The 18,593-nt window shown below is 48.0% G+C and overlaps 1 protein-coding gene across 2 annotated transcripts in view; it reads right to left on the minus strand.

Annotated features, from left to right (window-relative positions):
* LOC138248844 (uncharacterized) overlaps nucleotides 1-18,593 on the minus strand; it is a 347,922-nt gene that overhangs the window by 242,364 nt on the left and 86,965 nt on the right. For both annotated transcript variants that reach the window (XM_069202796.1, XM_069202795.1), the window contains exons 2-3: nucleotides 17,717-18,016; nucleotides 1,909-2,190 (exon numbers count right to left, since the gene is read on the minus strand). In XM_069202796.1, coding sequence (XP_069058897.1) covers nucleotides 1,909-2,190; nucleotides 17,717-18,016 — 582 coding nt within the window. The remainder of the gene's footprint in view (nucleotides 1-1,908; nucleotides 2,191-17,716; nucleotides 18,017-18,593) is intronic.

The raw sequence follows: 18,593 nt of genomic DNA on the forward strand, positions 1-18,593 counted from the left end.
AACACGATTCTCTACAGTCCTATTGATGCAACCTCGTGACAGGGGGCAACTGGCGTGCCCCAACCTTTTAGAATGTTATTGGGCAGCCCATCTGTGATACTTATCGGTATGGGTAGCCCACAAAAGATAAGCCCACTGGTTCCACTTCGACAGGGCGGTGGCATGCAGACCCTTATGGGATTTGGCATGGTTCCCCAAGCACGCTCGAACCTGAAGCGCGTATGCAGCCACCCCAACCAGAACGGTATTAAATATATGGGACAGGCTCGCAGCATCAGGAGGTCTGACCTCCTTTCCCTCCCCAAACACACCGATTTCCCGTAACCCTGACTTCACTCCCACCCAATCCCCATAGACCTTTTGGTCCTGGACTGACCGGGACTGTAGGACCCGACCTCTTTCAAAAACTCAAGATGAAGTCTTGAGCAATGTAGGGCAGAGTTGTAATTAACTGAGATAGCCCAACTGCAATATCTACCCCATGGTCTCCCGGCCCTACACCCCATTCAAAACCTTAGTACAGACATACAATGGTACCAAAGGACTAATATCTAACATATCGAACTCTCCAACAAGCCACCTCTCCAGTTACTCACCCCTCAAACACTTTGTAACAAAGAAATATTAGAGGATTTATGCCTAAACAGTGGGATATTCCCTGACGGGATATCCCTCAAACGTATCGCAGTCTCTCAATGAGGGAAACAGCCTATAAGCTTATGTACCAATGGTACTATATGCCATCTCTCTTGGCCACTATCTATCCTGGTACATCAGTGCTATGCTGGAGAGGTAAACTTGAGGTTGGCAACTTCAAATAAATTTGGTGGTCCTGCCCCCCCCTATACGCACCTTTTGGAAAGAGGTCGGTGACCAACCTCTACCACTCTAACTGTTGTTCTCGGACTCTGTCCACAACAGCTGACGGACATGACAGACGCTGACTGGGAACTCATTAGTTACATGCTACACGCGGCGAAGCAACTGATCATACGGACATGGAAACAGACAACTCCCCCATCCCTGGTGCAGTGGATCACCCGCCTCTGGCACGTGATGGCCGTAGAGCAACTCACCCACAATATGGCAGGCACAAATGCTAAATTTCATAGACTATGGCACCCTCTGCTCACCTATTTTTCACGTATAGAATTTGCCTGCTTCACTCCGCTGAAACTGAAGGCATTAGAACTATTTCTCGGATACCCCCTCCCACTTTATCATTTAGGATTCCCCACTACACCCCCCCCACTGATAGGCCTGATTTCGGAGAGCCTGCCAGCACCAAATTTCTTCCGCTAAGACCTTAATATTGTAATATATTTTTCTCTTGTTGTTACTGTGTATTGTTTAATTTCCCCCCTTAACTCTCCTTTTCCCCCTGCCCCCCGTTCCTTCCCAGAAATGACACTGTACAAGTTGGCGATATTCTTAAACTTACGATACGCACTGTTATGCCACACAATTCTCTCCCCTGATTGCAGCTCAGCGATGTTTTCTTGCCTTTTTCTGGATATGATGTGACTCTAGGACAGTGCTGCCATACCAGCTTTCCTTTCGCATATGTAGCGCCCAGTCCTCTTTGTTGTACATTTGTAAACACAAATAAACAGATTTTAAAAGAAAAGACTGAAGCACATTGCCCCTTGAATTAAGGAATTAGTCATTAACCTAGCAACTAGAAGCTTCGACAAATGTTGCGCTTTATAAATAATGTAAATAAATAAGTTTGCAGTCTAGACCTGTCTCCACCCCACCCTGGTTTCTGTAATCCAATCTCCAGGAGTCTCAACATGCCATAACAAACACCTGGACAGAATGAGGACAGAGTGGTCCTTCCACTACTCCAAACCTCTTTGCAGGTCATGACATCACTGACGTGTCACAAGCCTCCAATCCAGATCCTACCTTTGTTGTTGATCAGACCTTCGAAGCAATCCTGAGGGACGGGAGCACTCTTTTTTGACACTGGGTTCTGAACAACACATTCCAGGGATTGAAAGGGAACCTTGGCATTTTTAAGAATGAGGGTCTTGCCAGAATTGGATAACGAGTAGTCTGTGTTTCTTTCTGCTACAAGTTGGCCTTGGCTACGCCACGAGTAGGTCTTGGGCTCTGGTTGATGGTCACAATCTATAGTATAGTTTTCGCCCTTGACATAGCAGGTCACCGTAGGGTTGATTAGATTGGCTGGAAAAAGAGGACAGAGAACATTAATTATTTCTTAGAGCACCTGTGCATGTCCAAGACCTGGTGAGTCACCAGACAGGCAACTACAAGGCGTTACTAAAGCACATGAATTTCATTGCATGGTCATCATTACAACAAGGAAGGCACTTCGTGTGCCATTATGTCAGGGTGATAGCCTGATGGGATATAATGGAGTCTGGTACCCGTGGTGCAGTCATACACCGGTGCCTGCCTACAGGACAGAGGCCAGCTGCAGCCTAAGCAGGAGATAGGTGCATCATCTCGTAAGATATCACCCAGAATACACCACTTCAAAGTACCTTTACTCCATAGATCCTTGCATACTTCAAATGAAGAAATTTATAGGCTGATTTAATAGTTTTAGTTCAGAAACTATTCTAATTCTTAAAATTATAAATATTTGTACAACATTCAAACAAACCTTTCAAGCTATTATATACATTTATACAGCCACAGTAAGCATAATCACAAATTATATTTAAAAAATGACATGTGACTTTAGTTTTAAAAAGGAATATCTACAAATTTCACAGTCAGCTTAACACTGGTTAAATCCAGTTGCGGCTCGCCACATAGTGCCGGGCTGGAGAGAGCTCAGTGCGCATGTGTGTTCGGCCAGCACAAGACAGCCGGCCAAACACACATGCGCACTGAGGGGAGTGCACAGTACACTCCCCTCATCCCGGTCATCCCCAATGCCCCACTAATAAACTTATTTTATCTTTTCGTTGTTAAAGGATTTGCAACGGTTGCTGCTGGCGAGGGGGGGTGATGCTCCTTCGCCATAGTGGAGGAGCCGCCATTGGTTAAATAGCCACAACAGATCGCTTTGGCCTAGGCATTTGTCCTTACTAGTGCGAGATTGATAAAAAGGTGCCATTGTACTTTGCAGCAACAACATGCTAAGGATCTTATAGTGCACTTCAACATAGACTAAATCTGAAGGTTTAATCCAGCAGGTACTGCATTCCTCAAGGCCTAAAGAGTTCTTATATGACCCATTCTGAATCTTGTGATTACAATGCAGGAGGTCCACTTAATATCCCAGTCCAAAAGTTAGATGATATACAGGTAAACAAGCAGATGTTGAAAACATCAGTTTGTTGGAGATATCTTGACTACAGCGACACAGAAAGGTTAGCTCACTTTAAACATGTCCCGGCCAATGCATGCACGCCGGCGGCCATCTTGAAATGGTATTTCCTTAACAGAAACCTACTGCAGCATTGCTAGCCATGTGGCCAGTGCCAAAAAGCATGGACAAAGCCAATAGCTTGGTCTTTAAAAGCCAAGTCCTGTTGGCTTCACCAATGCTTGATCTTTTAGAATTGGCCCTACACTAAGCTACCATGTAACAAGGCAGAGGGGACAGGTTAACCATCTTTGCAGGTTTCCTTCAATAAAGGATATGTTTGTTCTAGTTAAAGAATCATTTTTAATTGGTGATAAGGATTTGTTACATAGACATTATAGTTACTTCAAAAAGCGACAAAGCCATATTCAGAAGGAAAACTGATTTTCCAGTAATTAGGAACTTGAAGGTACAATATGGGTTAAGACCATTGTGAGCAAACAATACTACATCCAGTTCAAAATGTTTCTGTTTCTTTATATTATTAAAGGTTAAGGGACAGGAAAGCCAGTCTCTCGGCAGGATATGTTATCACCTCAATGCTTTGCTGAGTCGCTTGCTCTTAGGTTTTCATTTTTGTAAACATATCTACAAACAACATTTTTAGGTCTTGACAACAAGCAACTTTACCAGTTTGTTGGCATGACCTGCTGATTCCAATAGATAACATACTTAGAGGAGGCTTAGGATCTGTCCCTTGCTCCTGGTTGGCTGATTCAATTGTCCATCCCAGGCGTCTGCTTCCGTTTTAGTGGCTTTCCTCTCTATTCTAGGGTTTATCATATCCAGGAACATGAGTCTCAGTGTTCTGATTGGATGAGACTCACTGGAACTCTTTTTTTAAGTGTGTATTTAGCACTCCATGGAAGTACAAGTGTTTCCTTCCTCTCTCCCCTGCTTTTTTTCTGTGCCCTCCATTGCATGGTCTATTTTTGATCCCTTCCCCTACAATCTGCATATTTTTTTGTATTTTTTGTTTTTTTGTTTTTATAGGAGCCAGGAGAGAAAAAAATGTGGGTGCCCTGCAACGTTGTTTCCCATCCTATTTTCATTTGTTTTAAATTTAAATGCTATTATATTTTTTTTATGCAAGAGCAAATATAAAGTGTTGGTGGGCATCCAGTGTTTTTTTTGTTTGTTTTTTGTGCTTGCGGGAACTTTTTCAAATTTGTCTTTGGCTTTTCATTAACCAGTTTAAAATGGGCATCTGCCTTGGCCTTCATGCGTTACGAATGACGTGTGCACATGGATCGTGATGCATGAATCAGTAATTGGAGTAACTGCCATTTTCATGAGACACAACCGAGCCTGAAGGAATTGTCAAACGACCCAATACTGCAAACACTGTTCATCAGGAACCTGTTGCTGGTGATGTAGGTTGGCCAAAGTCCAAGTTCATCTTTTAATGCATTTTCAGTGGAAATCCATTAAAAAATTTCTTATCCTCCACCAAAGGACCCGATCACAGAAGAAAACTATTCAAAAGAGAAATCTCTGTCCCAAGACATTATGGGTTCCAAAGTGACACAGGGATGACCATGAGTCACTCCAATGAAGCCTGATCCCAAGGTCTTCAAGAAGAGCACCCTGAAATTTGCCAGACTCAAAACTACATAGCAGACGTTAAGTATATGAATCTGCAGGGTCGTAAAACATTTTGTGAGGACAAAGAGTTGTGAACACTGATGGGCCCTGCGTGATCCATTACCATATTTAATGCCTCAGCTGACAAAATGTACGCGCCTCCAACAGTCTCGCCAAAATAACTCCAACTGGTAAAGAACTAAACTCCCGGAATAACCTTCCGGCTCAGCTAGCCTGTCTCTCTTGCCACTGACTTCCCATTCATTGGGGAGTTTGGTTCAGGCCCATCCCAATGTTACATTGACTCAGGTGAGGGTTCTGCGAACATACAGATAACTCTAACGTTATAGGAGAGTCTATTGAACTGGGCTTCAAAAGACTCCCCTAATCATTCTCCAGCTGGGCTCAAATTCCTGGAACTCCCTCCAGGTCAATGCAGGATGCCCTAAAAAAAACCTCTTTAAAATAGAACATTAAAAAGCCCCTTTTTCTACCTTCACATCTCCTGTTCTACCTCCTAGCCCCCCCCAACCCCCCCACACACACACACACACTTTCACTGAATCTGGCTAGTGACTGCTTCTAGTTGGTTAGCTCATCAATGAGAATGGTGTGCTTGATTCATCTGACACTGATTGGATCACCACCTGGTATAGTGCTATCACACCCTAGCAGTCTGTTTTGTTCTATGAAAATAAATAACTATAAACTTGCAGGAAAATAAAAATTCGGGTGAGGAAATGCATGGCCGGATTTTACCAGCCCGAAAATCCAGTATGTGAAATTGTGTGCTGATCAGGTAGGGGCTGCGAGTCTACGCACCTCCCAGCTCTGGTGGAACCCCTTCATTCAGCATAAGTGTAGATCACTCCTCCCCAGGCCGGCCAACAGCTGGTCCTGCCTGCCTTGACACACTCACCTACTGACTGGCAGAGGCTCCCCTGCTTTCGTGGACCACTTGACCCAAGCAGATGGTAAACCAAGCCAGTGTTAATTTGCATATAACTGGAATTTCTATCTGTAATCTGATGAGGAAAACCCAGATCTGCATATTCATTCCTCGTTCTGCTGGGATGGACTTAAAACTGCACAGTGGTGACCAGATGTTTCCATGTGGTGTTGGTGTTTTAAAGTGCGCAGTGTAGGGGGTGGGGGGGTGTCCAACATGGCACTAGGAAACGACGCAGGAACCCAGAGCTCCGCTGCCACGATTCTAAAGAGGCAAAATAAAGCCCTGTAAAACCAGCCTGTGGGGGGGACACGCACCCCCCAGGTGTAGAGGAGAGGTCAGGAGGGCGAGAAAGCGATCTGGCCCCCATGCAACCCCCAGTGCGAACTCCAGGAGGGTGCCGGAGCAGAGGTGGCCCGAAGACAGTATGGCGGCCGTTGCGGCCTTGGCAGCGCAGGAAGCAGACGGCGGATCCTTGCTGCAATGAAAGGACGCCGCAACCACAAAGGGGGAGACACCGGACATCATTGCGGTCCCACGCCAACAAGACTTGGAGGTACGAGGTGGAAGGCGTAGTCTCGGTGGAGGCTGTGGGAGGTTGCGGGAGCGTGGGTCCTGCTGTAGAACGGGAATGTCCAGCAGGCCGCAGGGCCGGAAGACGAGATGATGGAGCAACGAAGGTGGCACTAAGCAGGAGGATGGGCGCTTGGGGAGCGGTAGCGGGGACCAACGGTGGTGCAGATCGGAAGGGCTGTGGGCCCCCCGAGAGACGGCGACAAAAGGAGGAGCGACCCTGGACCTGGGGGGGTAACGCTGATCAGCCGGATTGGGCCCACGTGGAGGCAGTTGGACGGCGGTGCAGCGTGGAGGTGAGGCCAGGCTTGGGCCCACAAGGCGGAGGCCCACAGGCAGGTCCCTACGGATCCCACATCTCCATGAGGCGGAAGGTGAGGAACGGCCCGAGCCGGGGGAGTTGTGGGCCAGTAAGGAAGTGGCAGGAGGTGGATGGCCTGGTAGGAGAAGAGACAAAGCACCCACACCACCTAAGGCACAACGGTACAGGTCGGGCAGGCAGTGGGGGCGCAAAACCTCAGGCAAAATACTGTGAGCGGCGGCCTAACAACAGTGGAAGTATCCTGTAGACTAATGATATCTCCAGGGCCCTCGTAGAACTGGAAACGAGGAAGGGGGTAGGATCGGATAGACCCACAAGCACAGGTCTAGATAGCTGTACATCCATAACAGTGCAAGGGGGTCCAGCAGAGGAAGACTAGCTATGATTCACACCAGGGTATTTCTTGTGGACTGATTGTGGTGCCCCTGGCCTGGCAAGAACTCATTGGGGCGTCTCCCCAACCACACCCATCAACTTGGAAGGGGGTTTTGTTGGCAGGAATCCCTAAGGTGACCTGAGACAAAGGAGAGAATAAAGAGACTGGCAAAGGGAGTCCTGGACAACGTGACTCCAGTGCGGTCCCATCCCCAGTGGTGATCCCAGACGGTGCCCAAAAGTAGGAATGGCAACTCCCCGCACAACACGAAAAGTCTCCTCCATCAAAGACCTGTTCGCCAAACCGGTGGGGAAAAAGGCATAACGTATCAAAAAGGAGGGCCAGCGTATCCCAGATGCCACGTTAGACATGGATGCACCGGTAACTAGACTGTTTCTCGAAAACCTCTATGACACTGCGGGACAATATAGCGGCACTGAAACAGGAACTAGCAGCAGATGTCAAAGACATTAGACGTAACATGGGATAGCTGGAACAGAGGACTGACTCCATGGAATGGAGTAGCGACAATAAAGACAAGGAGTTAGAGGAACATAAACGAGAGATCCTCGCACTAAGGGATAAAACGGCAGTCCTCAATTACCAACTGAAAGACCTAGAGAACCGCTCGAGGAGGTGCAACATACGCATCAAAGGATTCTACTTCACGCAGATGCAGGGAGATTGAAGGAATATGTCCTCCACTTCTTACGCTATGTGGCGCCAGAGCTGGTGGAGACAGACATTCTGTTAGATCGCACTCACAGAGCAGGTCGACCGGAAAGCTCACCGGGACAGTCGCAGGACATTCTTTCCTGCCTGCATTACTATTGGCAGAAGGAGGCGATCATGACAGCAGTGAGAGACAAGACCTTTATTGAATTTGAGGGCAACAAAGTGTGGCTCTACCAAGATCTCGCCCAGGCTACTCTCCAAAGATGTAGACAGCTTCTGCTGCTTATCGGATTTTTGCGAGAAAAGGGGGATCAAGTATAAATGGAGTCACCCCTTCTGCATGACCTTTGTGTGGAACAACGAGATATTTAGCCTGCGCACAATGGAAGAGGCCCGCCAGCTGCTGGGCCGGGAGGCTCTGGATCAGGACAGACCTCCCACACCCCCGGGAGGATCCCGACCTTCGCCAGCTCCCCGCGGGACAGAGAAGAAAGATCAGGAAACCAACCGCCCAAGAGAGGGGCCGCGAGAGAGCGGCTCTCCTTCAGCAGCTACAACAGAGAGACAGCATATCGGACCCGGATAATGACTGAAGTCTACACCCCCGGAGAATACTCCCAGTGGATGGCCTGATCACTGGGGGCACGAAAGAATAGTAGACACATGTTTTCGCCACAGTGGCAGTTGATGGCTGCTGGCAGCGGAGCTCACCTCAGGTGGTTTTGTTGATGAAGTTATGAGCCACTGACACGGACCCCAGCATCACATTTTGGGTGCAAGTTCCCAGGTGGAGGACCAACCAGTTAATTTGTTGTGTCTATGTTTCTATGTTTTCCTCTGAAGTAGCTCAGTCAGATGGCTCAGGGCAAGATTCGCACATATGGATATCAGTTGTTGATGGGACATTAGGGGGCCCCTCCATCTTCTTAGTATCAATGAAGTAGCTCCCTTCATTTACTTATGGTTAAGATCCTCAGCCTGAATGTCCGGGGGTTCAACGGCCCAGTTAAATGCTTGGCGCTCCTCTCGGAGGGACGCGAGTTGTGACATTTGCCTTATACAAAAGATCCCCTTGCTTAAAGCGGATTGGAGGCGCTGACATTCGAAATGGTTTGACCAGCAATACTTCACCTCTGGCCCTAAGAAGACAGCCAGTGTGGCAATCCTGGTGGCCACGCATTTCCCAGGCCAAGTGATTCAGACTCAATTTGAAAATATCAGCAGGGTACTCTCTCTGCGTATTACCACTCAAGGATACACATTCACATTAGCAAACATTTACGCACCGAACACCCAGCAGGAGGTATTTTTAGAAGAAGCTATAGGGCAGATACTGACCACGCCAGATAGGGAAATTATGATCACAGGAGATTTTAATTTGGCTCCACATGTTACATTGGAGAGGTTCACGCAGAAAGCGGGACAGGCGGGGGCACACTCCTTGACATTCAGTCAGTGGCTGACAGAGGCGGGCCTCATAGACATTTGGCGGCAACGTCATTCAGCGGTTCACCAGTCCTACACTCGGATTGATTACTTTCTTGTCTCACAACATTTGTGTACATACATCATAGCGGTAGACATCGGGGTGAAAGCCCTGTCGGACAATTTGCCCTTCACTGCCACATGTTGCATGCCAGGGTCACCAACACATCCACATGCCTGGTGCTTAAACCCTGCACTTCTACGCCAAGACGAATCTATAGCAGAAATAACTCTAGCAATCACACAGTTCTTACATAATAACGATAACCCAGAAGTTTTGGTGACCCTGCTGTGGAGAACAGTAATCCGCTGCGCCTTCATTTCAAGGGCGGCCAGGTTGAACAGGGAGAGGAGAGATAAGAGGACCCAACTGGAATCTGAGGTCAGGGACTTGGCGGCACAGGTGCATGCAGGGTCAGGAGGCAGATGGCGGCTGCTCGTAAACAGCTTAAAGCCTTAGATTTAGGCAAAGCGGAATACGCTCTCTTGCGCCTAAAACAGAAATTCTACGTAGGAGGCTGTAAAGCGGGCCGCCTACTTACACACCAACTTCGGGCCCAATCACTTCGGCAGCAGGTAGCAGAGGTAACGGACGCTCAGGGCAATAGAGCAACCCAAGATACCCACATAGCACAGGCGTTTAGACAGTTCTATACCGCACTCTATGCGGCTGACAGCCTGGACCCTAACCAGGCAGCCTCCTATATGGACCAGCTGCCTCTGAATAGTCTCACCACTCGGGACTCGCTGGCTTTGGAAAGGGACACTGGGGTTGGGAAGGTGATACAAGCCTTAGATAAGGCACCAGGCGCAGACGGATATATGACAGCCTTTTATAAGACCTTTGCTCCAACACTAGCACCTATCCTAGCAAGACTCTACAATTCATTTAGTGTATCTGGAACCCTGGCAGACTTTATGCTCCAAGCCACTATTATTGTCATTCGCAAACCGGGCAAGGACCCGACCCAGTGCTCCTCATACCACCCGGTCGCACTATTAAATGTAGATGTGAAGATTTTTACGGGAATCTTGGCAGCGCGGCTGGGCCCTCACATGCAATACCTAATTGATCAAGACCAAGCTGGTTTTATCCCCGAGTGGAATTGCAGTGACAACACTAAACGCCTATGTCACTTGATCGACAAGGCTCATCGCTCCCAGACCCCCATGGCACTACATCGACGCGGAGAAGGAGTTTGATAGGGTACACTGGCCATACCTACAGTTGGTCCTCACTAGAATGGGACTGGGGAAAGATTTGGTAGATGGGTGTGGGCCAGCTACAGTTCCCCAAAAGCAGCAATCAGGGTAAATTGCGTACTGTTGCCCACCTTCGCCATTAATAGAGTGAACTCGACAGGGCTGCCCACTGTCACTGCTGCTGTTCGCACTATATATGGAACCACTTGCAACCAAGGTACGACTCAATCGGGATATATTAAAGGCCTGAGAATGGGCAGTAGGGAACACAAACTAGAGCTATATACAGATGACGTGATGCTGGTGTTGACGGATCCCATGTCCACGCTACCCCCACTGATGGGGGAATTGGAGAGTTTCGAGGAGGCTGCCAGTTTTAGAATTAACTATGCGAAATCCAGCATCGTTAATATCACGCTTCCGAAAGTCGACCAGACATACTTGGAACAACACTTCCCATTCATGTGGACACCTCAGGGAGTTACCCATCTGGGACTACAGATACTCCCGACGTTGGGGCATATGATAACTAGCAATTACACAAAACTCTTACAAGGGGCCAGGACAGACCTACTCGCCTGGAGGCGATATCTACTATCTTGGCTGGGCAGATTAGCAGCTGTGAAGACATCACTGCTCCCAAAGATGCTATATATCAAGCAAACCTTGCCGCTTCAGCCTCCCCCCTCAGTCCTGCTAACTTACAACAACTAATAGATGAGTTTATTTGGGGAGGAAAAAAGGCACGAAAAGCGGGATGACACGCATGCTTGGCCCAGGGGGAGGAAAGTCTGGGCATCCCATGTGTAAAGAAATATTACCAGGCGGCTCAGCTGCAATACATGGTGGAGTGGGCCAGGCCCCGCACGGGGAAGCACTTTATTGATCAAGAGGTGGCCAGCATCCACATGTGGAAAGTACCCTGGTTGCCCAAGCCCCATAGGCCGTCTGACATTTATATCTCTCCAGTTTTGAGGGCTACGCTGGGAGTCTGGGATGCAGTCCAGATACGACACAATCTGTCCACTTGTATATTGCCCCTGACCCCATTTATAGGTAACCCAGAGTTTCCCCCCGCAGCGCAGAGTGCCACATTCGACATTTGGCAAAGGGGTTGCAAAAGGCTGGGAGATGTCTTTGAGGTGGAGGGCCTTATGGACTTTTCACAACTGCAAACAAGCTATGACCTACTCTCCAATGCTCAATGGCAATACTTAGCCTTTAGGCATTGGCTCTCACAGCCTAACATTCGCCCCCATGCGAGCCGCCCCTATCCAGTTTTGAAAAATGGCTAATTACCCGCTCAGACGATAAGCGCATTCTTTCAGATATCTACAAATTCCTAAAAACTCCTACCGAAACGTATAAAGCTCCGGCGCAGAAATGTTGGGAACTGGAGTGCGAACGCGCCTTTACTGACAAGGAATGGAAGGATATCTGGCGAAGAACCCACAAATCAGCGACCAGCGCGATGGGAAATGAGGCACTGATCAAAACAGTTCATTATTGATATTACAAACCGGCCAGGGTGGCCAGCTGGAAGAGGGATGCGGATGGCCTCTTTTGGAGACACTGCAGACAGCCTGGCAACTTAGTGCATGTGTTGTGGCCGTGTCCCTGGCTACGATCTTACTGGGACGTGGTGCTGGCTGATACCAATAAATTTGGAACACAGATTTACCAAAATTCCCCAGTTACATTCTTCTCACATACCCACTGGCCTCACCCAAGGGGCGAGCAATTACCCTGGCACTAGGCGGGGCAAAACAGGTCATACTGGCGCACTGGGGGACAGATCATACTCCAACACACTTGCAATGGACCCATAAGCTGTGGGATCTCCTGGGCATGCCGCGATTTGAGAATACCTGGGGAAGTTGCAAGCGTTTGATATCTGAAGAATTTAGAGAACTCACCTGTCCAGCCTACCTCTGTATATTAGGCCTCACGAGTACCCCAAACACTATCCCATGAGCTGGGAGTGCTGATCCCCCCCGCCCCAGTCGTCCTTGCACAGGCCCCAAACACAGGTCAAAGCAGCACTTCATGAAGTTGTTTAATGTAACTCACCCTCCCCGTTCCTAACCCCCGGTTTGGTATATGTTTTACTCACCAGCCATTGGATGTCAGTGGTTGTATGTTGTACTGTTTGAAATACGTATAAACAGATTTGAATCATAAAGTACGCAGTGTGCAACCCACCAGTCTCAATCATACTAGAGCCCTTGGGCATTTATTTCAGGGTTTTGTCGACGGGCAATATATTTAAAAAAATTATAGTAAGCAAAAAGAAATGTGCCAAATTTCAAACCAAGTCGACCAACTCAAAACGGATTATCATTGCTAGGGCATATACGGAGCTCATGCTATGCAAGTGAAAATAAATGTGGCCAAATAACCCGTTATTTGGATCAAGTGAACCAATAAACGCATATTCAATCACTTGCATACCACAAAGCAATCATCAACATCGCATCAAGGACCACAGTCAAGCAAAAGTTGACGCGTGAGAACAGTTTACTGTCTCACAAACTACAAAGACTTTGAACAAGGAAACAATTAGACTACAAGTCATGAGGCCTCTTTAATGAGATTCGACCTCATTGCAAGTAATTGAACCTTTGCATCTTGGTTTTTGGTTAAATACTTCAAAAACAGCATAACCATTGTTAAGAGCGGACAGGAGCCTCCAACCCGTTGTGGGCCCGCCTCTTGCGTGTCACAGTCCCTCCGGACATTAAAGACGGACATAAAATAGCAGATTACTCTCCACTTCTGCATATATACTATAGATCAGTGGTTCCCAACCTTCTGACTTCTGTGGACCCCCACTTTATCATTGCTGAAACCCAGGGACCCCCAGTGGATTATTATTCGAATCTGGGGACCCCCCACTGAGTCATTACTAAAAGCTTTGGACCTACTCTGTTAATATTATTTAATTTTCTAAGCAGTCGCGGACCTCCCTGAGGAGGGTTCGCAGACCCCCATCGGTCCCCGGACCACAGGTTGGGAACCACTGCTTTATATCACATGCAGTTTTGGGTTGGCCGCAGGGCGTGGTCTCTGGGCGGGGTGTGGGTGCAGCGCCCACGGACACCGGCCTATCGCATTCTCCCACCGCACCCTGAGGCGTTCCCTCTAACCTGCGCGCTTGCGCAGAAAGAGATTTACCAGCACATTTCACAAGGCTTTCTTAAGCCATAAAATATTGAATACGTGCAAATTAGAACAAAAATAACCTGGAAAGGCAGAAACATTGCTTAGAGCAAGGAAAGTAAAGCAGGCTTTGCAATGTTTTGTTGCTCCTCACACTTTTAGCAATCTTAAAATGCTTCTCGAGTTCCTCCGCAGCCTGGAAAACTATACAAAACCTCAGTGTGAAAAGAAACATGATTACTATGGGATTACAGCCCTGCCAAGTGCCACGCATCTCTTGTTAGAATAACGCATTTCCGGTCATTTAACTGCATTACCGCAAGGCCTGCGATTGCCACGCAAATCTCAATCTGGGCAGAAGTAGTATGGGCAGAAAGGCATACAGGAGGCCTGAGTTCTACTTGAGATGAAAAGCATTTCTGAGTGATTGCCGCCTTGGAAACACCAATGCGCAAAACGGGTGACATTGCGCATTCTCTGCAGAGACGAACAGATCTAACCAATGCTCTACCCTTGCTTAAAAAGACCTTGCGCCACCTCCAGATGGAGATGTCATTCATGATCGACTAAGCAACACTGGCTGAGTTTGTCTGCTCTGGCATTCAGAGAGTCCACCAGGTGTTGAACCATCACTGCAGATCTCATGCGATTCCCTCAAAGATCTGGACTATGTTGGAGAGAATGCCCTGATGTTGTGGTCACTAGAACTTCAGGTCACACTGCAGAGCCCGCATATACCATCTGGCATGTGTCACCAACATGAGGCTATGAGGCCCCGAAGCCTCAGAGTTAGTCTCATTGAAATCCAGGATAGAGGCTGAAACATCGGTATCACAGCCTGCATATCCTGGACTCACCGCTCGGGAGGATAAGCCAGAAAGTGCACTGTCCAGAAAAGCTCAGATGACAGGGAGTGTCTGAGAGGGAGTAAGGTGTGACTCTGCATGTCTATAGTGAACCCCAGTGAATGCAGGAGGTCTGCCACTGTCTGGAGGTGGGAGAGCACAGCCTGGGGGGAGCCCGCCTTCAACAGCCAGTCATTGAAATAGGGGAAGACCGAAACTCCTGATCTGCCCAGATGAGTTGCAACCACTAACATCAACTTGGTGAACACTCGAGGCGTGCTGGTAAGGCCAAAGGGGGGTACGGTGAACTGAAAATGCTCGTGGCCTACCGTGAACCGCAAGTAACATCTGAGGGAAGGCAGGACGCGGATATGGAAATACGTGTCCTGCACATCCAATGCTACCATCCAGTCTCCTGGGTCCAGGGCAGATAGAACCTGAGCCAGAGTGAGCATTTTTAACTTCTCCTTCTTGAGAAAGAGATTGAGGGATCAAAGCTCTAGGATGGAGCGGAGGCCCTTGTCCTTTTTGGGCACCAGAATGTGGCTGTAATAACAACCATAACCTACTTCTGGCACAGGGACCGTCTCTGTGGCTCCCTTGGCCAAGAGAAACTTCCTCTCAGAGAAGTGCCAAGTGATACTCTGTCACTGATCACAGGATGGTGGCATGGATGGAGGGGTATTCTTGAAGGGGAGAGAGTAGCCCCTGTGGACTATCTGCAAAACCCACCTGTCTGACATGATGGACTGCCAGAAGAGCAGGTGATGGGGGATCCTGCCTCCAACTGGTCCCTGGTGGGAAGGCATCAGACTAGGAAGGTTTGTAGACAGCTGTGGGATGATGGGGGTGGGTGTTGGACTGGCCAGACCGCGGACTCCCTGATCCACGAGGACGGTGGATCCCGCATCCCCGGCCATGCAGAGGCTGGACAGCATGCATGGTACGGTGGCTGGAGGGAAACAGCCATGGCTGGGCATCCCTTCAGTAGCTATAAAAGGGGTGAAAAGCAGTCTCAGGGGGAACAGGGGCTGCCGCAAGGCCCAAGTAACTGGCCGCAGCATAAGAATCCTTGAAGAGCTTGAGCGCGGAGTCTCCTTTCTCTCCGAAGAGACGAGTGCCATCAAAGGGCATGTCCATAAGATTAGCTTGGACATCCCTGAAAAGCCAGACATCCTCAAATAGGCATGACACTTCAAGGCTACTGTTGAAGCAACCGCTCTGCCCAGTGAGTTGGATCGTGACCTTTGCTGCATCTCTGCCTTCAGCAGCTGCTTGGGAATGTATAGTCCGGGCCTCCTCCAGGACCTGTGGCAGCACATGTGCAACCGTATTCCACAGCGTGTGGGAATAACAGCCCAAAATGCATGCAGCATTTACAGATCGCAATACCAGGCTGGCGGAAGAAAACTTCTTCTTCTCAAGTGTGCCCAGCCTCTTGTATTCCTTATCCGGAGGTGTGGAAGAGAACACGCCTTGGGAGGTGTAGGCTTGGATAACCAAGCTCTCAGGGGTGTGTTCCCCGTCACACAAGCTTCACTCCCTTAGTACTATGCTATCATACAATCTTCCTCGAGGAAGCTTGCACAGTAATAGTATCACTCGGGGGAAGGCGGGTGAAGGTCCTGGTGGAGCACTGCGGTACCTCACGGGAGGGCCACACTGGGTCCGGCTGTAGGTTTTTTGTTTTTTTGGGCCTCGGGGGGGGGGGGAGGGGGGTGAGATTACCCCACAAGTGCCTGGGGTCATGGTGTCACTACCCTGCCACTTTATGCCCTATTTTGTAACATTTTCAAGACATGGGGACCAAAGACCCAAAACCCACAATGGCAGCTGCATCCAGTGGCGTAGCGTGGGGGGTGCAGGGGGGGCCGGCCGCACTGTGCGCAACATCTGGGGGGGGCGCGCTCGCACTCGCGAGTGCTAAAATCCACGGGTTAGGGGGCACAAATTACTTGCCTTGCCCCGGGTGCTGACAACCCACGCTACGCCACTGGCTGCATCGTTTTCTTTTCAGTTGTGGCAAGCCAATCAGATTGCTCAGTACTGCAGGACCAGTCATGGGGTACCAAAATGGCCAATTGGGAGGGGAAGGGGGGGGGGGGGCGGAAGGTCCCTTGGCCAATCAGCCCTATTTTCCCCCCTTTTGCAATATTCGGTAGCGTGGTATACCATCCAAATATACCTAACCTTTTAACTCCTTCATGCCCACCCAGAGCACATTTTCAAATGTGAGTGTCTCAAAAACAGCTGAAGGATTTATACCAAATAACAAAAAACAGGCTTTCTGGGCAAAATTCTAACTTCTTGCCAAATCTGTTGTACTTCTGTTCAGCCCTTTTTCTGTTTTGAGAGCAAAGTTTCCTCTGAGAATTAACATGGAAATCAAAGTTGTGGGATCCACCTTACCCCACTTTCTCGGCCTCCATGTGACAGATTACCCTCAACTTTTCCAAGTACGGGCAGTGGTGGATAAACTTTATTTTTGGAAAATTTTGTGCAGATTTGTCATACAGTGCCAACGTTATTAGCAAAACAAAAAATGCTTTTCCTTTGGAAACTTCGAGATAACTACGACTACACAGTAACGACCGTCACTGTATTCTTTACAAAGATAGACAGATAAATAAGTCAGCAAGAAAATATTAGAGCGCACTTCTTAAGCTGTTGGAACACATCCAGGAGTGGTCAACACAATCTTCAAAAACAAATATCCTTAAATAGGACAAAAAAAGGGCCGGCATTCACAGGAATATGAAATGCAGAATTTAGTTACCACGTTCCCGAGCCAGTTAACACCAATGCAAAGCAACACGTTTCAACCATCATTGTTTGGGTTTAGGGATTCATTTATGCGACCCATTTGGACCTTCGCTTTGCACAGCTGTTTACTGTCTCACTCATGTGTTATCTTACAAAGAATGATCTCATCCATGTTTATATTTTAAAAAAAAGCTTGAACAGAAAATATAACTTCAGTGCCTGCAACAACATTCTTAATCTTGCCCCACACAGTACATACCCTGTACAAAAAAACAAAAAAAAACAGTATTCTATCTCTCAGTTATCAAAACAACATGCATACTGGAAGGGATAATTAAAGATATTGTGTGCCTCATTTAACACTTACTAAGGAAACAAAGGGTGAGACAAGGTGCTACAGAACCACTTAAAACATAAATCCATTTGCTCAAGTACTTACGGAAAACGTGTAGATCAAAGTTGGAAGGGATGTACTGGCTATTAACCAGGGCCTCTCCCTTGTACCTAGCGGAATCCGTCTCCTGTAGATTTGTGATTATTAGGACACCTGTTGATTTATTCAGCTGACAGCGACCCTTTAAAGTAACATAATAGGTAACATCTAGAGGATCGTCCCATTCGGCCACCCTCTGACTGCCTTTTGTCCAGGTGTACCCTGTCGCCTTGCCCGAATAGGTGAGGTTCAGCTGAACAGTGCCACCCACAAGGGCATTCACCACCTTCACATCTTCAGTGCATCCTAGAATGGAAACAACACTTACATTAAAGCTTGAGGGACCATTATATACATGTGATATCTAGTAATCTTTGCAATTGACACAGACTTCTTTTCATTGTTTTCTCGCACATCCAAATCAAGGTCCACTAATGGCATCTGCAGAGCAGAGATTTTATCGCTGGAAAGTGCCAGCTTTAACTGCCAGTCAAAATCTTGCAACTGTGCAGAGGGCATTGCAGTGACTCTTTCCACCAGTGCATGTCTGATTTCTTCTTTGCGGCTTTTTACACATTTTATGATTGTATCTTGGTGCTTTTTGTTCACTTTCTCCAACTGCTGAACTATCTCTTCTTCTGAAACATTTTTACCAACAACGGCCTCCAGGAAATGGGTTGTTTCTTCTAAAACTCCTAGCCATTCAGCCAATGTCCAAACAGTGCCATAGTCCTGGAACCTGGGATGTGCACGACCACATACACCATCAATGATTTTGTGAAAAAACTGTGGGCTCTGGCTGACCGGTAGCTTTTCCAATAGCTCCAGCATACCTGCGGAACCCGAGTAACAGATAATGTCTCCCACTCCATCACTCCCCTCC

Source organism: Pleurodeles waltl, chromosome 8 (genome assembly GCF_031143425.1).
Source record: "Pleurodeles waltl isolate 20211129_DDA chromosome 8, aPleWal1.hap1.20221129, whole genome shotgun sequence".
NCBI classification, from domain to species: Eukaryota; Metazoa; Chordata; class Amphibia; order Caudata; family Salamandridae; genus Pleurodeles; species Pleurodeles waltl.